Genomic DNA, 20,779 nt, shown 5'->3' on the forward strand with positions numbered 1-20,779 from the left:
TGTCAATATATATAGAAATTTCTCAATTGGTAAATAGATTTTACGATTTTAGAATTACTGGTAACAATGATTTGCTGAATAAAGCATCTGAGAAGACCATATTTGTCAGCTTTGTCCGAAAAACCAAAAGCGACAAGATTGCATATGATAAAACAAAATGTTGCTAACAATATCATGTACACATTAAAATCAAAGGCAAATGTGCTAATTTCATTTTACAATTACGTAAGTTATACAGTTCACAAAGTTTCATACACCTTAATTACGTTTGAATGAAAATAGTATTGTTCGTAACACTTTAAGCTTTTTAATATAACATGCAAGACGTTTTATGATAGTATCATTGTCAGAGTTCATAAAAGCAATATAGTTTAGATTCAAAACAAATTAATTATGTTTCTATATTTAGTCTATCATTCCATTTTTGAAAAAAAACTGGTCTCTTATTCTTTGTTTGACGTATAATATCACCAACTGTTTGAAATATCCATGTGTCTATGAAACCCAATTCACTATAGTTATGAAGTCATTTATTGAACCTTTCTTGTGTAATGGCACAAAAAAACCTCACACCAACTGTCTGGAAAATAACCTAACTCATAAATTCTATTGAACAGAGACAATATAAATATCACCAATGTATCTTTACTAAATATAAATCAGGACCTTCACTTTCATTTAACTTTAATTGTTTAACTGATTAAATTAATTAAAAGGTACGTTCAATTCATCAAACATAACTATTTTCATAACGTTCCATAAAACGTACAATGTCTTCATCTGGAACAAAAAAAATATATTTCGGGTTATTAACAGATTTAAAATAGCGTTCAAAATATTTATAGGTACATTTGAATTACAAACTCATGGTAATTAATAATTATCAATATAATATTCATCAGGTAATATATCAATATTAGAAAAAAAATACCATCTTCAACAATATATCTGTGCGATAATATTACTAATATGATAAATATGTATGTGCTTTTAAAGTACCAATTGTTTTCTTTTTCAACAAAATAAGAATTAAAAGAAGTGGAAAAACATATTTTTAAAAAGTATAAATTCAAAGTTTATATCAAATGACAAAAAAAAACTTTCAAATACCCTAAATAAATTTCAAAGCTTAAATTAAGGACATCTTTCAGAATACTTCTAGACAAAACAGGATGATATGGGTGACCAATCAAAACAGACAGTTGGTATCTGAGTATTAAAGATTATGTTTAAAAAACAGGCTACGTGTTCTCAAAGATTTAAGGATCAGGATCAAGTTTAAAAACTCAAGTATTCTCCATTGTTTATCCTCATAGATTAAATATTTAATACCAACGTGATAAAATTTTAGCTTAAAATGGCATGTTTATGAAATTTTAGAATACATATATTGGGGTTTTTTTGTTGTTGTTTTTTTTTTTTTTTTGCAAGAAACGGGAATTTTACAGTTGATCAAAATGTTGATCTTGATCCTAACGTTGAGTCTTATTTTGATTCGATTATTTTTGTATTTGTTGTTTTATTTGTCGAGTTCATCTCAAAATTCGTTTCTATGCCAATCAGCAATTTTTACAGTTTGAATAAGTATCATTTAATACATTTTAGTTTTATGAAACAATGAAAATTAAATCATTATCATTTGATCCTGATCCTGATTTTTTCTTAGAGATCAAAGGAAATCTACCTAATTGTTCTATCTGTAACGTTATAAAACCGCGAATCTTTTTTGGCCGTATGCGTCGAATTCCACATAACACATTCAATATTATGAATGACTGTGCATTATCTGGCATGTTATGAAGCATTAAATGAAAAACTGAATAAACTGGAGCTTAATTCACTGTAGCAAACACAAATTTATTGAGAGATAACCCATTAAGTTTATCACGTAATCTACGACAATAACAAATCTAGCAGTGTAAAGAGCAAGTGTTTTAAGGAATTAATAGAATAGTAATAAATTATTTCGCCTTTTTACGACACAAGAGCATTTAGTAAAATGATTATATCTCTCACTCCCCCTGCACCGGTTTATGCAGTATTCGAAACAGTATCCAGTCTTCAACACAATAAAGTACTGGAGTGAATAACGAACAATATAACAGCATTGTAAAATAAGCACATGGCATCATCTTTAAAGGGGAGCATAATAAGAATAAAGTATTACATGACTTTACAAATTATCCTCTTTATTTATAAGATGTATGTTATTTTTCAGAAAAGCAAACATTTATGAAAAATACGATAAAGTAAGCAAAATATTAATCTCAGTAAAAATGTAATACAACATGTAACGGATATACATTATCCGATTAATCTGTTGTGCTGGTTTAAATATTGCGAACAAAAATTTAACATATACTTACAAAATGCAAAAGTTTACTACAATTTACATGTGAGTTACATTGTATTTTAAGTAAGCGTGTAAAGACATTTGGAAATATTTTCTTATTTTAAGATTCTATCAGGAGAACTCATGTTACAAAAGTAGTTATTATTCGGTAGAATTTCAGATAAAGGAGAATATGCAGTATTTATAATGCTCTGTACGACAAGACAGTTTTAGAAGATAGTTTGTGCCAGCTCTAGCTGTAAGTTGCTTGCAAGGAATTATGTTAATGGATGTCACGTATTTTCTCGTTAAAATGATTCAAGTAGGGTGTCTACATTATGCAAGACGAGAGAATATGATACTTGCATGCAAGACTTGAAAAGGTGTAAACGCGGCCTTAGAAGAGAAGGCAAGAAAATCTATAATCCGGTGCAGTGACATGTGTACTTAGGAGAAAAAAGAAAGTCCTGGTAAATTTTCTGACAAACATACATGTACCGTGTAAGAGCAGTTAAGCAGCCTTAACTTGAAAAAGGTCAAAATGTACTCGTTTACATGACCAATATCAAGTTCATTAGATTAAAGACCAGTCTACGTGATCAGTGCCAAGAAGCTCAAATTTGACACACCTGTCCTTTATGCATCCGTTAGTCACTGGTGCGTATACGAATATCCTTATGATTAACAATGTTGCCGCTTTTGTTGCTATGAAATACAAGGTCTTTCGGTATATTCACATTAGATTTTTGCGTTATGAAAGCTTTTTTATTACATATATGTTCCTTTGATCTTAAAGGACAACAAATCTTCTTATGTTATTAAATTGAAGGATATGTCCTTAAGCTATTTACAAAATGATGACTATATACAATAACTAATATTAATTTCCTTAGTAACAATCATGCAAAATATCTTTCAAATTGATGAGGTGAATATGAGTTAATACCGGGATATTCACGAAATCCATTGATAATCCCATTAATACTGCATTGTAGTGTGTACATGCATAAACGCTATGAACATATCATATCATACATTACTCTACAAATTAATGCAGCAGCTGTTCTCTCTCTCAAGCTTATGATATATCAAAATTTTAACAGCTTGTCAGTACATATTAACTTGGCCTTGGTAAAAATATTATAAATTATTCATCATATACCGTTCATTTTATGAAGCGAAACGATGAAAGCAAAGCATGGACATTTTTAGTATGAAATTGTTATCAATCCTTTGCGTATTCAAGAAGCTAGTTTGTTTGAGATTGAGAAAATCATGATATTATAGTAACATCATCTTGATGTCATTCCTAATATTTCAGGTGATATTCACACTTCTGTAGTTACACTTGTACTGGTTGGTTCAAGGATTGGATTCCAAAATGTGTCTATAAGCTTCCTACTCAAAATCGAACTTAAATAGACAAAAATAGGGAAAAGTTCAGCATTTGTAGTATCATATCTTGTCATAAACGGACAAAAAATGTTATCAGAGGAGTGTCATATGTAACTATTTGCGGATGAATATAACTAGTATTTCACTGTTTTTAGATGTTATCATTCAATCATGTCACCCAACTGTCTGGATACAAATAAGCACTTTTTTATAAGTGAGCATAAGTGGGCTCAGCTATTTGTATATGATAATAATTGAACCACTTAAATGATTCCACAATCATGTAAACAACTTTAAATATATAACAACTTGATCATCAGTAGTCCTTATTTTATACTTACTTTTGACCTTAACATTAAGCACGATATGGTTATTTTGTTGGACATTTTTAAATGGTTTTTTTCATTGCACGGCCAAGAAATGAATGTGTTTTGGCTTTCACGTTTTGCAATCTGATAGTTAATAAGAACAAGGATTTTCATTGTAAAAGAACGTGTTCTTGCAAGGAGCTCGGATTTTCATTATATGAATATAATTATCAATAAATCTATTATATGTCTGCGCTAAAGACCTTTTCGTTTATTTTCATTATATATTTCTTTAATTTTCGTCATTAATTAAATCTGAATGCTACAGTTTGAATAATTTGTTTCAAAATGTTGCCTTATAAGAAGCACTGTTCTTTTATTGAATTTTTTGCTTTCTTTTAAAGTTTTCATGATGTTTACAATAGTTAGATGATATTTAACTCAATTATGCCCCTACATATAACAAGAAACAAAAAGGAAAGAGGCTATTTATATTTTGCATCCAATACTTTGTATCGACATCATATTTCTTTGAGAACAAGATCTGTTCAAAACAAACTCTATAGATTCAACATTGTTGTCATTATAATTATTCATTAATACATATCCAGAATGCATGTTTATATAACAATCCCAGATAAGCACATCTTCAATATTAATGTGCTTTTTGATCAGGAATGTACATATTATGTTCGGCATTAGACAGACACAGAGAAAACAGTAAACTGGAAGTAAGAAATTTCAAATTTTCTTTCTTGAATATTTCATTAGTAAATATAGTAATATTCCTTATTGATATTCAATTATCCTTTAGTTATATCTTTATCATTATAGTCGATTCAATTGTCAATCACAGTCGGTCGACATAATGATAAAATTGTAAGCACAATTTTTTTACATTCTTTGTAACAAGACGATGTCCGATTTTGTTACATATGTTGAAAAACAAATATTTGTTTTTGGAAATGCCTATTCATCTGCTCTAAATGCTATGTACGAAAATGATGTCCGAAAGTTAATTTTACAGATAAAATATACGCAGGAATGTAAATTGTATACATTTAAGCCACAAAATAATATATACATTTCATTGGTCTTTTATGTTTTATGCAGAGTTGCAAATTTTATATAATAGCGACAATAATGATCGATAATAACCGGATTTGGTTTATTTTTGTGTGTGTTATTATGTTAATGGTTCCTGGGAGTCACGTTTGGGGTTCACATTACGTTTATAAAGACACATTTATGTTGGGCACACACCAGTTGATACTTTAGTCGTTCATAGATATTAACATTTGACAACATTATTTATCAAAGGGGATTAGCAAAGGTATGTGCACATTACCTAATATATAGCTTCATTCAATGCACATTATGTTATTTCAAAATTGTATAAGAATATTTTTTACAAATACAACAAAAACTTATGCAGTTCTACCATATAAATATGTTTAATAAACAGGAATTATATTTGTTCTCCCGAAACATGATTTTTTATTTTTGGTTCTCGTTAAGAAATCACATGAGCTATCAAAATTAATGCACTGAAGGGAAACTATGTAACTTAAAGCATATATTCATAAATAATATTCTCTATCTAATTTATAAAGTCGTAAAGTCAATTTGTTTACAATCATTCTGTAAAATATGTTTGGTAATAATTTTATGACAACGGTTAAGCCATTTTGAAAAATATTTGCGCTGTGACCGAATATTTACTCACGCAATCCAGCATAGGTACTTAAATGTACGGGTTTTGAACTGCCAGGTTTACTTTTTATTCATTAAAATTATGATTTAATGTGTTAACCAGTATTGTACATGGTAAGACTCGAATAAAACAAACTTCAACTAATACAATTTTTGCCGTGTTGATTGATCTTAAAAATTTCATTGTTCGATGTATTTCTATACCTATATAAAAGACGAACGAAGTATTACATAAATTTAAATTTAACGTATTTCAGTGCTGTAAAATTGTTTATTTGATCTTATTAATGTCAATGACTCTCTGCTCTAAAATAAGTGCTGTCGATGAAAACGCATTTGTTCCTCGAATTATCATGCGTAAACGTACATGTTTTACTTTTTTCAAAAAATTCCGATCCAGGTTATAGAAATACAGAAAGGCACTACAACGTTGTGTGCCTTTGTCCGGTTTTAAAGCTGTAAAAATTATACAAATTATAAATATAGATGGTCACTGAAAAGACTTCTCAAACGGATACAGTTGTTATGATTTTATGTCATAGCGTCCAGTTAAACAAATACTGACTTTGAAGTACAGATCAACCTAGTTTTAGTGGTCTTTGAAGTGTTTTAAAAAATCACTTCATAAACAAAAAGAAAAATCAAACATGTTTTACGAATTCAATTGCTGTCATTACTCTCCTGGTTTACTACTGATTCGAATGCTTTTGTAAAAAAGTGTCGACAAAAATGACTAATTCATTTTGGATATAATCATCAATCAAGAAAATATTTATGTTTTTTTTTCAGTATCATTGAGACTTGTGCAGAATTAGAGAAAATGCTGCTTCACACAGCAGGGCTCTTTCTATTGACTATGTCCATGGTCGATAGCGGAGAGTATGTCCTTTATTACTTGCTCTGTTACTTTATTTTTATATCCCTGTTTGTATCATTAGTTTGTACAGGATATTAACATAAAAGATTAAAACGTCATGAGACAATTTCCTATATATAATTATGTGTTATGTGTATTTATTATAGCGGAAATGGAGAGAATAGGGATCTGTCTAAAACAAAACGATTACGTAACCAATAACTTTGATAGTCACGTCAATGTTTACATGACAAGAGTTTCTATTTTCAGAAGCCGCTGATGTTAAGAATTTCCTAAATGATATGATAAACCTTAAATTCACAAAAACATCTTCATATAAATTAAAACAAGAAATATGACCATAAATAATTTTAATATTTATGTTGTACATAACATCTTTTATGCCACGTTTCATTTTATTTTTTAGAATAAAATTTGCTAAAAGACAAAACTCTAAGTACACTTATATGGCACTAGTTCCGTCATATGTTGGCGCAGGGACCAATGCGACTATCCAAGTGCTTTTCGCAAAACCTGTAACCAATGAAAGACTGACGGCAAAACTGTTCGAACTAACGTGGTACGGAAATGGTAACTATACACGGAAGATACGTTCAGTAGTGACTCAATACGTACCTAGAAGTAAGTTACTAATTTAATAAGCCACATAGCAATGTAAACAAAGCAATAGTTTAATATGTTAACACAGGATATTTATATTATTGTATTACTGACTTCTTTAATTTTGTTACTTGATTATTTGATGTTCCTAAAGTCAAATTTTTACCATGTCATGTTTAAATGTTGAATTCTGCTGAAGCCGGTGCAAGGGGGCGTGTACGGTAGTTTGCACTTGACAATACCGTCCATGAACAGGCACAGTCAAACCGAGTCTGCAATAGTTTCAATTTTTCCATTTTGGGCTTTCATTTTGGATCCTTAATTTCTCTATTTATCTACAGAACCAACTTCTGTCATGTATTTTGACAGATAGCAAATATTACACAGTATTTATACATTTTAGAATAAAATGAGATAATGACTGCCAGATGAAATTATAATGATAATGTGCATATTTAGAAAAAAACTGAAATCCAATTAATCTTAAACAGTACATTGTGGCTCTTGACAGTTAAGCCTGGCTTTTTTTAGGAGACCGTTCACCATTTTCCATACGAAATATCACTACAGTATCACAATACAGGTGTGATGATCACATCGGCACATTCCATGACACATGGTTTTATTTTTCATGGTTTCATGAGCAAGTAATCCTTTATCACGTTGGCGCGTGTCCCATAACCATCTAGATTGATGTTTCAGACTTACAAAAAAAGAATAACCTTTCTTCTCAGACAATATTTTTGTATTGTCATATCTGGACATAAACAACGACAATTAAATTGAGGCTCTTAAATGCCATTCTTTATCTTCTTGGGTTAAAGTCATTATCTATAATTCTCACTATGTTATTTCATTCAAATGATTCATCATTCGTATTTTCAGGGGTGGCGGACACCAAAATATATCTTCCGGTATGTACTTTTGTACGTTTTCATAGCCAAAGATGTCATAATAACCAGATTTGAAAAAGAATAAGAAAAATACTGAAACAATTAATTACATATATAAGCATTTCTTAGTGTACATTTAACAAATATAAGGCCGAGGTACACAATAAACATTCTTAGTAAGTTTATTGTCCTAAATTATTTTTGTACTTTTTGTATGATTTCTTAAACTCAAATATGAGTGGTATTGATGTAACATTGCATATTTGAATCATAGTTTTAGGACCTTTCTGTTGAAAATGCGTCAGAGTTAAATCATATACATATACTTCCACAGCGCGTTACCTGGAGTGCAGGTATTAATTACCCGCACTCCAGAACCTGCCCATTGATTGGCTCATTTTTCCTGGTGTTTACTTATTGTGACCGCAATGAAAGGGGTAGTGATAGAAATATCATACTCAGATGCTCAATCATTGGTTACTTTTTTCTGGGGTCTCATAGTGTGACAACAGGGGACGTGTTTTTATGTTTGACTATGATACAAAAGAGAAAGAACATCAAAACACTCGGCAGCCTGATTAATACTCGGGGGCTACGCTTCCCTTGTACAAATCAGATAACCTCGTGTTTAGATGCTCTTTTTATTACGCAATGTATGATTTATGGGTAAAAATATCATTCAAAGGAACATACTGTTACCCGAGGCGTTAGCCGAGGGTTACAGCATTTTCACGAGTGATGATATTTTTAATGTTACTGGAAAATCCATGTGCTATTAATTCTGTTACTCCGAACAAACCATTGAAATTTCAACTTAATCTAACTGCAACAAAATTGAGCAAAGTGCAACAATAATTCAACTAATAACGGAAGCGTCCTGGAGCCACTTTAACTTTAAAAGCTCTACATTGGACATACAAAAAGCCTAATTAGGAGTTTATAACTCCTACGTAGGAGAAAATAAAACCTTATTAGGACTTTGTAACTCCCACGTAAGACTTCATTAGTCCTACTTAGGACTTTTTAACTCCAACATAGGAGATACAAAAGCCTAATTAGGAGTTCTTAACTCCTACGTAGGACTTTATAAGTGTTCGTTAAGTCCTACTTATAAAGTCCTACGTAAGAGATACAAACTCCTAATTACAATGTAGGCTTTTTTATCTCCTACGCAGGAGTTATAAAATCCTGTTTAGGAGTTAAAAAGTCCTACGTAGGAGTTTAAACGTCCTATGAAGGAGTTATGAACTTCTAATGAGGCTTTTTTTATCTCCTACGTAGGAGTTACAAAGCCCTACGTAGGACTTATAAAGTTTAACGTAGGAGTTATAAACCCCTAATTAGGCTCTTTATTTCCTACGTAGGATTTATCTTTATTTACACAACATGTTATATTGGAACCAGAACGCTTCAACTTTACCTACCTTGCAAATTGAAAAAAACACGTGACCAGATATTTTTTACTGTTAAAAAGTACTGTTATCCTGTAATAGTACGAATTCCTTGGTCACATGGCACACTTGCTGTTTCAGTAAGAAATACTCCCAGTGGCCAATGGAAATTAACATAAAAAAGTGAGGGATAATAAATATCATCTGTATGCGCGTATTCTCGTATTGTACAATACATGTATAATATTCTGACAGTTATAGCCGCGTTGATATAGGTTTTGAAAAGAAAATTGCCATCATAGTAAGACTGATAACAGAATTTTCACTCGGTTACATATTGTATTGTAGTGCTTATCAATGAAGAAAAGTTTGTTTCAGCTCTTCTCCTTTAACAATTCTAAATTAATAGAGTTACATGTTAAATTTTGAGGACAACTGAGTTATTTTCTCTACTCTCTTGGTTTAATACCTGCCGTGTCATATTTGATATTAGATTCCAGCGATATCATCATGGGGAAGATACGAGATAGAGGTGTCGGGTACTGGCCCTGTAACTTTTCAAAACTCCACCTCAGTGTCATTTCAAAGACGGAAAAATGCTATTTTTATTCAGACTGACAAAGCTATGTATAAGCCAGGGGATAGAGGTAATTTTGTTGCGTGGAGTCTTACATTTTGGTATGACTTAACCTAATTTATGCAATTCAGGAATAAGCCATCGTACGTTTGTTTACCGTTATTTCAGTCAAAACTATTTGCAACTAGTTTAAGTTTAAGAATATGTTTAAGTGTCATCAATTTTGCAGAATGTACACAGTAGAGCATTCAAGCTTAAAATAATTATATTCTGAAATCCTTCAAACTGTAACATTGCAATAACTAAAAGATAAAATGCTTAACATTAACTTAAATTTTTTTTCAGTTCAGTACAGGGTTTTTGTCGTTGATAGCAAACTGAGTTTAGCGGATCCGTTTCTTGATATAGAAATCTTTGTAAGTATTATTAGAGAAAGGAATAATTTGACCATTTCATTTTTTTCTAGCGCTTCTTAATGTTTTGTTCCATTCATGCTTTGTTTAATTATGAAGATTAGTATCATTTTGTTTAAGTTATCTTAGATCTAAATTATAAGGGACAAAATCGTGTTAGAATTGCAGAATATATGTCGTCTTGTTTCCAGATGATTGCTGTTCTTTATACTTATTTCTTAAACTATCAGTTAAGTATAATTCATTATAGAATAAATTAGCCAATTAGCCGAAACTATTCTACACACAAGTTGTTTGACATAACTTTTTCTGTTATTACTGAATTAAAGACGATTTAATATAAGAAGGATATAATATTGTTCATACTTTTTATGCCACTGCAGCATCTGCGATGCGGTGGCATATAGAGATTCACCTGTGTGTGTGTGTGTGTGTGTGTGTGTGTGTGTGTGTGTTTGTGTGTGTGTTTGTACGTGTGTTTTATAGATTATATAGTGAACTTAAAAACCTTCTTGTGAAACCACCAGTCCAATTTCAACCAAACTTGGCAGGATTGATCCTTGGGTAACGTGCTTCCAATATTGATCAAAGAATTTCATTCCATGCAGAAATCTGTTTGCAATGGCAACCAAAAGGAATTATATGAATAAATTAAAAAAATCTTCTTGTAAAGACCCACAAGGCTTAGAACATAGAGATTTTGCATAAGGCATTGTCTGGTAGACCTGCACCAAGATTGTTCAAATTATAGCCCTGGGGGTCAAAATTGGCCCCGCCCTAGGGGTCATGGATTTTCACTTTATGTACATATAGTAAATACTTAAAATACCTTCTTGTCTGAAGGTACAAGGCTAAGAGGTTTGATATTTGTTGTGGGTTATAATCTATAGGTAGACTACCAAAGTTATTTAAATTTTGCCTCTAGTGTCAAAATCAGTCCCGCCCTAGGGGTCATAGGTTTTCCCTATATTTATATAGTAAAAACTTTAAAAAAAATCTTCTATCAATTGACAAATGCTAGAGGTTAGATATTTTGCATGAAACATTGAGTAGTAAATTTCTACCAAGATTGTTCAAATTATAGCCATGGGGTCAAAATTGACACCGCCTCAGGAGTCATTGATTTTCAATATGCACATAATAGTAAAAAATAAAAAAATCTTATTGTCTGAAGGTACAAGGCTTACAGCTTTAATATTTGTTATATGATATCATCTATAGGTACTCTACCAAAGTTGTTTAAAATTTTGCCTCTAGTGTCAAAATGAGCCCCGCCCCGGGGGTCATAGGTTTTCTTTATATGTATTTAGAAAAAACTTAAAAAATCATCTTCTCTAAATTGACAACGGCTAGAGGTTAGATATTTGCATGAATCATTGTGTAGTAAACCAGCAAGTAGCAAGATTGTACAAATTATAGCCCTAGGGACAAATTTGGCCCCCGTCCCGGGAGTCATTGATTTTCACTATGTACATATAGTAAAATGTTTTAAAAACTTCTTGTCTGAAGGTACAAGGCTAAGAGCTTTGATATTGGTATATAATATCATCTATGGGTCCTCTACTAAAGTTCTTTAAATTATGCCCCTAGTGTTAAAATTGCCATGCCCCAGAGGCGATAGTTTTCCTTATATTTATAAAGTAAAACTTGAAAAATCTATTTCTCTGAATTGACAAAGGCTAGAGGTTAAATATTTGGCATGAGACTTTTCGAAGTGAACCTCTACCAAGATTGTTCAAATAATAGCCCTGGGGGAAATGTTGTTTGGTGGACCTGTACCAAGATTGTTTTGAATTAAACCCTTTGGTCAAAATTTTGCCTTGCCCAAGCGGACAGTGACCTACTTTCTTGTCCTATGATGTACAGCAATGAAATTTGATCATGTGCACAGTTTTAGTTATAAAATTGAACTTTGATATCAGGTGACCTAGATTTTGATAATGTGACCTACTTTCTTGTCCTCTGATGTACAGCTATGAAATTTGAACCTTGTGCTTAGATTTAGATGTAAAGTGAACTTTGAAATCAGCTGACCTAGATTTTGACAAATAGTCTTACAGTGTTGTCCCTTGATGTAGTCATGAAATTTAGGCTGTGTGAAATATGACCTTCACCACTAAATTCACTAGACTCAACAGCATTTATATATTCCTACTCTGATATTTTATTTTAATATCAATATATTTATCCACTAATCTAATAATAAGAATTAGATAGGTCAGGGATCAATGCATTATGACAATTTTCAATTGTATAGAAACAAAAACAATCTGTTCCTACACTACTATTTAGTGTTGTATTAATGCGGTGGCATAGCATTTTTCACAAATTCAATCTTGTTTGGTGTTGAAACACCTCTTAATGCATTTTATATTCAAGTTCATTATTCTACTTAGTAAGTTCCTTTATTGAAATCGGTATGTGATGCAACTTCAAAAACATACAGATCCTGTTTATTTGTGTGGTTGTATAATATTTTAAAGTTGTTATTTTTTTGTATCTGTAGAAAAATTAACATTTTCTTTATTTTGATAAATACAATTTTACATGTTTTCTTTTACACATATCAATATCTTATTTATATTGTAGAACCCTAAAGGAAATAAGATAGATGAACTGGTGGGGGTAAGAAACAAGTTCGGTATAAGTGGTTATCTTCAGTTACCAACATTACCAATGCTTGGCAATTGGAGGATATATGTCAAATCAAATGTAAGCGACAACTCACTAGTTGTTGTTTAACTTAGACTTTTACATCCGATGTGCATTAAAACAATTTCAAATAAATATTCAAAAATACGTCAATACAATTAAAGCTGCACGCCTCCAGATTAACAAAAAGTATTTCAAGAAAATCAAACTTGAGAAAAAAGTACGGAGATTTTAAGAAAAGTAAAGAGATTCAAGATAAAAGCAATAATTTCTATGGTATATGTAATTTATGACCGACTTTTCATGACATATGTATTTTTATACATTTTCTAATTTTTTTGAACATAAGTATGACTCTTGAGGCATGCTGTTTCATAGATCATATTATGTCATTTAAAAAAACAAGTCAATAATCTTAGCAATAAATGAGGAAATAAGAAAAAACTCAACAAATATTCACAATTTGATGATAATTTTCTACGAGTATATTACTGAATGCTATTTATCATTTTATTACATTTTTAAAAAATAATTAATTGAATTTTGGCCTGGTTAGCACATTGTTTCATTTAATGAATAAGTCTAAGTTATCAACTGCATTATTTCATATGCACATGACTAATCATTTCAAAGTTAACATTTAATGATGAAAACAATGAAAACTTTCTAGAACCAATATCATTTGCAGTTCTCTGTGGAACTATCAGAATATCAAATTAAATAATAAATACATATTGTTCAAGTTTGATGTGTACAAATGTATATACGCATTGTTGTAATATAAAAGTTTGAAACTATCTTAATAAAACAACCATCGGATCACATCATTCGGTGAGAAGTCAAGATTATTGTCAAGGTGAAAAGAACATGGCTCGTTTTTAAATGTTCTTACCGTGAATATTCAATGGAAGCGGCGGCATTATAACTAACGCCATACATTCAGCACCACTGATTGTACAAATATGATTAGAATAATTTAACTAAGGATGTTTGTAACGGTTATAAAAAGTATAAGTATAGAAAAGTATAATTCAATGAATCAAACATATACTATTTAAGTGGATGGCCAATTGACACAAATTATAACAAAACCATCACCAATAAAGATGCACTCTATCATATTTCATAGTAACTTAGATCTTAATTAAATAATGTATTTTTCTGTTTCAACAAAGGAACCTGGCGATAGCGAAAACTTTTACTTTGAAGTGAAAAAATACGGTAAGTTTATTCCGATAATATGTAAAGTCTGAAGAAGACGTTATTGTTCAGTTAATGTATAAAGATGACGTGAACACCCAAATCTATGTTAATGGCATGATAAGTTGTTCAATTTGTAAAGTTGTCCTTTTATTTTTTAAGCAAATAAAATTTTAAAAAAGAGGAAATCAAAGACAATTAGTTTCTGTTGAAGATATTTGCATCCCATTCTACAACGTGTAAATGTTTATTAAATCTGCATAAAACTTTACTTCGTTTGTGCCATTTACACATGATTTTGCTAAGAAACATTTTAATTGATCAGCCAGTACATATGTTTTCTATAGCTTCAAATAAAAGACGATTCAATTTGGCATAATTCTAGATGGCGTAGATATTGGCTGTCAAATGATCGTAGAAATTGTTAGTCATTCAATGATTCATGATAATTCAATGATAATGAATGTACAAAAATAATTTTAACGCATAATATTGCTCGGTGATTTTGCTGGTATATGCATGTATAATATGTGTTAATAAAAGTAAATTCAGTGAAGCACATATTGTTCTTTTTATCATATTAAAAACATATGTATAAGCCTTTTTGTCTCTGGGTGATTTATCTAGACTTGAATTTCAGTGCTTCCCCAGTTTGAAGTGAGCGTGGAGCTAGATGCATTTGGAAGGACAACGGACACCTCTCTAAACGGAAGAGCTACAGCGAAGTAATGATTTTTTCTATATTTAAAACAGTTTCGTTTGCTTATGACTTACGCTAAACGGGTAATATTAAGAGTACTTATAAACAATATGATGCTCAGCCTGACCATAGGTTCGACATAATAATATTAGCTCGTCTGTTTTGCTATAATGACCTTATTCAAAATTGACTAAACCATGTATAGAACTTTTTAGAATTATTTTAAAATTGTCTATCTAGTTGAATGACTTTATGTAAGAAAGATATCAAAATGAATATTGGAATACATGCATGTGTTTGGCACGACGAGGCACAGTTGAAAGACAAGATGCATTAATCTGAAAGCTATTTTTATGTCTTTTTGCACTTTAGATATTTTATGCCCCCACAAAGTGGGAGCATATAGCGTTGCACTTGTCCGTCCGTCCGTCTGTCCGTCTTCCCGAAATCTTGTGAACGCAACTCCTCTTAAACCGAATGGCAGATTTTGCTTAAACTTCTAGGGATGAACAACCTTATGTGTAGATGGTAGTAAAGGAAGGAATTTTCGCTGCGACTAAATTTAACAGTATAATGGCCCTTTGTTAATCTTTTCACTATATACTATGTAGAAATTTTGTGAAAGCAATTCTTCTTAAACCGGATGGCAGATTTTGCTTAAACTTCCAGGGATGAACAACCTTAATGTGCTGATGGTAGTAAAGGAAGGAATTTTCGCTGCGACCAAATTTAACAGTAAAATGGCCCTTTGTTAATCTTTTCACTCTATACTATGTAGAAATTTTGTGAACGCAACTCCTCGGAAACCGGATGGCAGATTTTGCTTAAACTTCCAGGGATGAATAACCTTAATGTGTAGATGGTAGTTAAGGAAGGGATTTTTGCTGCGACCAAATTTAACAGAATTATGGCCCTTTGTTGATTTTTAGTTTTCAACTTGTGGCACATGTAGTCCAAAAATATTTGACCTAGAGTCATAAGATTGACAGAACAGTTGCTTGTGGGGGCATCCGTGTCTTATGGAAACATTTCTAGTTTTTGTCAAAATTGCTTATCATACGTATATGATTTCAAAACTATCAAACATATCGACTTGAAACTTGTAATACTTTATTGTCATGACAAGGCACAGTTGTAAGGCATGGAACATTATCCTGAACGCAATACTTAATAGGAGTTATGTCCCTTTTAAATTTATAGACTTTATTGAAATTGGTTACTGGTTGTGAGTTTTCTTTACAGACGAGCGTTAACAATGCATGCGGTGCTCTTGTTCAAATTAAGTATTGATGTGCGATGATTTGTATTTAGATAAGGTTTCATATTACTCTTGTCATGTTTTACATGTTCAGGTATACCTTTGGGGACCCAGTTGCCGGGACATGCGTTCTCACAATTAGGAAGCGATATGAATCGGGTTTCTATCACCCAAAGGGTGTGAGAAGGGATCTCACTCTGGTTTGTATAAATTATAATTTAATATGATACTATCGTATCCTCTGAAGTAGCAATCGTCTTTTATTCTATAACAAGGAATGAGTTATTCATATCTAATTAAATATGTTTCTATTATTGGTTGTGTATGAAAGAGAACAGTTTTAAGTACATAAGGTCTAAACATAATACACTCGCTTCCGTTGACATGTTAATATGATGTTATTCGGGCAAGATTTAAAGTCTATTTTTACAATATGCAAACTACAATTTATTTCAATACATAAAGCAATTAAATATTAACGATAAAACGAAAAGGATATGAACTAATTTTACTGTACAGTGTATATTCATATTATAATTAAGAAAATCAAATTTGATTTCGAATAAAAAAGAATCCATGAAGAATATACTTTCTAAGAAATCGGCAAATAGGTGAACAAACATGCCATGCTAAACAATTCGAAATATCTATGAAATATCCGACCAAATTTATTTTTGTAAAAAACAATTTCCTCCTTTTTCAACTGTCTATGAATGGAAAATATAAAACAAATGAAAACCATATTAACTATTATAAAGGATATATTCAAATTGCTATTTTATCCTTCCATTTTAAAAATAGTAACTTTGAATGCAATGATATATTTGTAGATCAATGGAGAAGCTACATTCAGCGTACCAATAGACCTAGTTAAAACTTTGATTTACGACGAACTTGATTACGAGACGTTTCTGGTCCATGCAAATTGTACTGAGACAATGACTGGACAAACTTTAGAAGGGGAGGGGGAAATTCGTTACCATAGCAACCAATACAGACTTGAATTCTTCCCAAATATGGCAGATAACTTCAAACCTGGATTTGATCCTTACAAAGTGTCTGTAAGTTGTTTAGGAATTTATATAACATTTTATTAACGTACATCATTTAGTTCGTTCAATTCTATACATAAAACAATAAGATTTTGTTGTTGTTGTTGTTTTTTGCATGGATGCAAAGAAATGATATATTTTAAATTGTTTACAATGATATTCAACAACAACAATATAAAACAATTATAGTGGTATATATTCATGATGATAGTTTATTGATATATAATAGCAAAAAGTGCCTCAACAACTGATTTGGAGTCTAAGAGTTTTTAAACACATAACTTCATAAAAGATCGAGAATTAAATTATTAATAAACAAGAAAAATATTACATACATTCGTATGTAATATAGGTACGATTGCATACTAACTCTTGTGAAGACTTTTTATGCTTGCTGCATGAAAGGTGTTATATAAAATTAACAAACATATCATCAGATATTTTATATTTTTAAACGTTTTCACGGAATGTAATGAATGTATCATAATATTAAAGTTTCATGCCTTCTGATGAGGAAAGTGATTTCAAGAAAAGAACAGAGCATGACCAATTAATTGCTTTAAAACATTAACACAAAATTTTAAGTCTTCCACTGAACAGACCATATGAAAATCTTGCAAACCCACAGAAATAGAAATATAAATAATAAAAACCCGTTTTTCCCGGGTATTTCTTTGTTTTCTGAACTCGTAAATCTGGTCAAACATACCTAACACGGACACGATCTTTATTCTTTCTTGTTCAATCTTCCAGAGCATTAAAAACCATTCAAATATATGAAAGGTATAGAATTTCATTGAAAATCATAGTCACAGTTTTGAGAAATTATCATTTATTTACAAAAAAACGTCATTATTTATTATCGATTGATCCAATAAAACCAAAAAGATACGGTTTGTAATAATTTATCACAAATAAACATAAAAAGGTATTTCCTATCCTATGCGACGTGCCTAGGTTAGCTATATTCATAATTCCCGCGTTAAGTCGCGATGATGCTTGGGATAATCACGTGATACTGTACCGGCAGCCATCTTACGATACGAAAATGCCTGGCCCTCCTCGGACAGTTTCTTCTGCCGAAAATATAATATGAAATCAATACTTGCAATTCAAAATTAGTTTGTTTGCTACATAAAGATTATTATTTACTTTTTTCAAACTTTTTCTCTGCCCGACTATGTTGATGTTTTGTCATTGGCTGAATCCATCACGTTATCAATACACATTAAGATGTGAAGTTATTTAATTTTCATTAAAAGTATGCCGTTAATCGACCATATAACAATTGCATGTACAAATAAATTTATACAACAATCTTAGAAGTATTAAAAATAATAAAAATCATTGCAAAATGATAAATGCATAAAAATTGTAAATGTGTGTATTACAACTCACCCTCAAAATATAAATATAATAGACTCAACCAAAACAAGCGTCTGCTTCTTTACCTTATTATGTAGTTGCAAGATTATGATCAGCAAACCAAATTTTAAAAGCAAACATATTGTAAAAATAATACTATGACCACAGCAGATTTTGTACAGAAAAAACTGATTGTTTTTATCGTATATATAGGCAAAGGTTAAGATGCAAGATGGTAGCCCACCTGAACTTAAACCAACAGACGACAAAACTGTCAGGTTTACTTTTACCTTCTTTACTGATGAACCAGTGATCGGACAGATAGAAAACCGAATATCATTTGCTAATTATTCCCTTATCTGCCCATTCATCAACGGTGAAGTTGTATTAAAGAAGTCGAAGACCTACCCAATTGGAGCGGACGGGTCAATAAAGTTTGAATTACCCATTCCATCCAATATTGCCACGTTTTCAATAAAGGTAACGATTTCTGTATTTGAAGTATTAGACACTTTTATTTTACTAAAAAAACATTGAAGGTAACGTATGAAGGGAGTTTTCCTAAAATATCATATGAAGAGATTTTTACGTTTTGTATGAAAAATCATGGTAGAAGAACATTAGTTAGTGTTGACATTTATTTAATTATTTATTTATTTATTTATTTTTGTTAGTTTAATTCGCATTCTGAAATGTTTCAGCAACTAAAATGTACATTCAAATTTATCTAAATAATCGGTGGTTGAAAACAATGTACATTTACAGGTAGATCGATAGAAATAAATGACACTCACTTTTTTTAACAAACTGACAGTGACGTTTTTGAGAAAGTTTATCAATATTATACGAAAATCATTGCGGAACACAATTTTTATTCTATTTTAAACGTGTAACCATGATAATAATATGAATACCGGTATATACCAAAAAAACAACTTATTTCGCAGAGAGACTTTTTATTTTACCTTATTTTTAACAATAAAACTTGCTACTCAATCCTTAATTTATTTTTATGCAATGTATTATGTAAGAATAAATTACGAAAATTTTGTTTAAAGTTAATGTTGTTGTTTCTTTTTCAAAACAGGGTCTTTCAAATAGAAATTTGAAAGACGCTGGGTAAAAATAATACTTTGCAGCTCGAGGACATAGCATCTTGCAAATTATCTTTGTTCATTTTCGTGGTTTTTGGCGAATTCATTTTGACTGTTTCTTTCACAAGAGAATTTAAAATAAAGTACAAAAGCCTAAAATCATTAAATATATTAATTTGAATTTCTGACATAGATCAGCTAGAGCAAAAGAGTAAAAGGAAAAAAGCTGAGAAAGCTGGTGATCTTAAAGTATGTAAACATGTATTTAGACTTGCATCAAATATAGCATCAATCTCGAAAAAAAAGTTCCAGTCCTGTCATGTTAAAAACATTAATGAACTTCTTTTAAAATTTGAAAACATCATAGATACCGAGTCATCAAAGGTCACAAAGATGCCTCCTAGCTTCCTTTTGCTTTCTTTTCTAATATTTGCAATTCTTGATACTTATTCATAAATGTTTAATGTAAAAAGTTTACTGAAAACGTTTACATTGATAGTTTGACTATTTTATGTAGGCTGAATACTCTGGAGTAACTGCTGTTAAAGAAGTGAGCAGATTCAGATCACCAACCAACAATTTTCTTAGAATTCGAATGTTGAACGCAAATGCCATGTCTTCATTAAAGGTATATTTATATGTGTCTAAAAGTTTATAAAAATGTACTTAATAAATTATTGCTTTCCTCTGCATTTATCTGCGTTCTTGAATATCCTACATCTTTTTCTTTTCTTCGTACAACGTGATTTAAGAAAACTGTCCATATTTATTAGTTGTGATCTCTCATATTTCAGAGGGAGATTGTTTGTGTGTTGAAATATTTAAACACTAGTCAGTATATTCAATATTCTCTTTATTATGCACATTATTTGTTTTAGATTAACGACTTTGTCACAATGGAAATTGACAGTACAATCGGGGGAATGAAAATTTATTGGATGGTATGTTCTTTTTGATAT

General features: G+C 30.8%; 2 protein-coding genes across 2 annotated transcripts in view; both read left to right on the forward strand.

The window, feature by feature from the left end:
- LOC132725101 (CD109 antigen-like) overlaps positions 1-20,779 on the forward strand; it is a 201,826-nt gene that overhangs the window by 160,574 nt on the left and 20,473 nt on the right. The window lies entirely within an intron of this gene.
- LOC132725085 (CD109 antigen-like) lies at positions 5,238-20,776 on the forward strand. Its single transcript, XM_060710093.1, has 14 exons — positions 5,238-5,368; positions 6,538-6,627; positions 7,032-7,246; positions 8,111-8,139; positions 10,003-10,156; positions 10,432-10,502; positions 13,089-13,211; positions 14,327-14,372; positions 14,992-15,076; positions 16,404-16,509; positions 17,140-17,370; positions 18,940-19,206; positions 20,338-20,448; positions 20,699-20,776. The coding sequence occupies exons 2-14, from the start codon at positions 6,569-6,571 to the stop codon at positions 20,774-20,776; spliced, it is 1,575 nt and encodes a 524-aa protein (XP_060566076.1). The 5' UTR covers positions 5,238-5,368; positions 6,538-6,568.

This window comes from Ruditapes philippinarum, unplaced genomic scaffold (assembly GCF_026571515.1).
Source record: "Ruditapes philippinarum isolate M1 unplaced genomic scaffold, ASM2657151v2 ctg705_1_1_1_1, whole genome shotgun sequence".
NCBI classification, from domain to species: domain Eukaryota; kingdom Metazoa; phylum Mollusca; class Bivalvia; order Venerida; family Veneridae; genus Ruditapes; species Ruditapes philippinarum.

Coding starts and splice junctions, on each gene's coding strand:
- LOC132725085 (XM_060710093.1), top strand. CDS start 6,569: ATGCTGCTTCACACAGCAGGGCTCTTTCTATTGACTATGTCCATGGTC. Junction 6,628..7,031: donor TCCATGGTCGATAGCGGAGA/GTATGTCCTTTA, acceptor TTTATTTTTTAG/AATAAAATTTGCTAAAAGAC. Junction 14,373..14,991: donor CTTTGAAGTGAAAAAATACG/GTAAGTTTATTC, acceptor CTTGAATTTCAG/TGCTTCCCCAGTTTGAAGTG.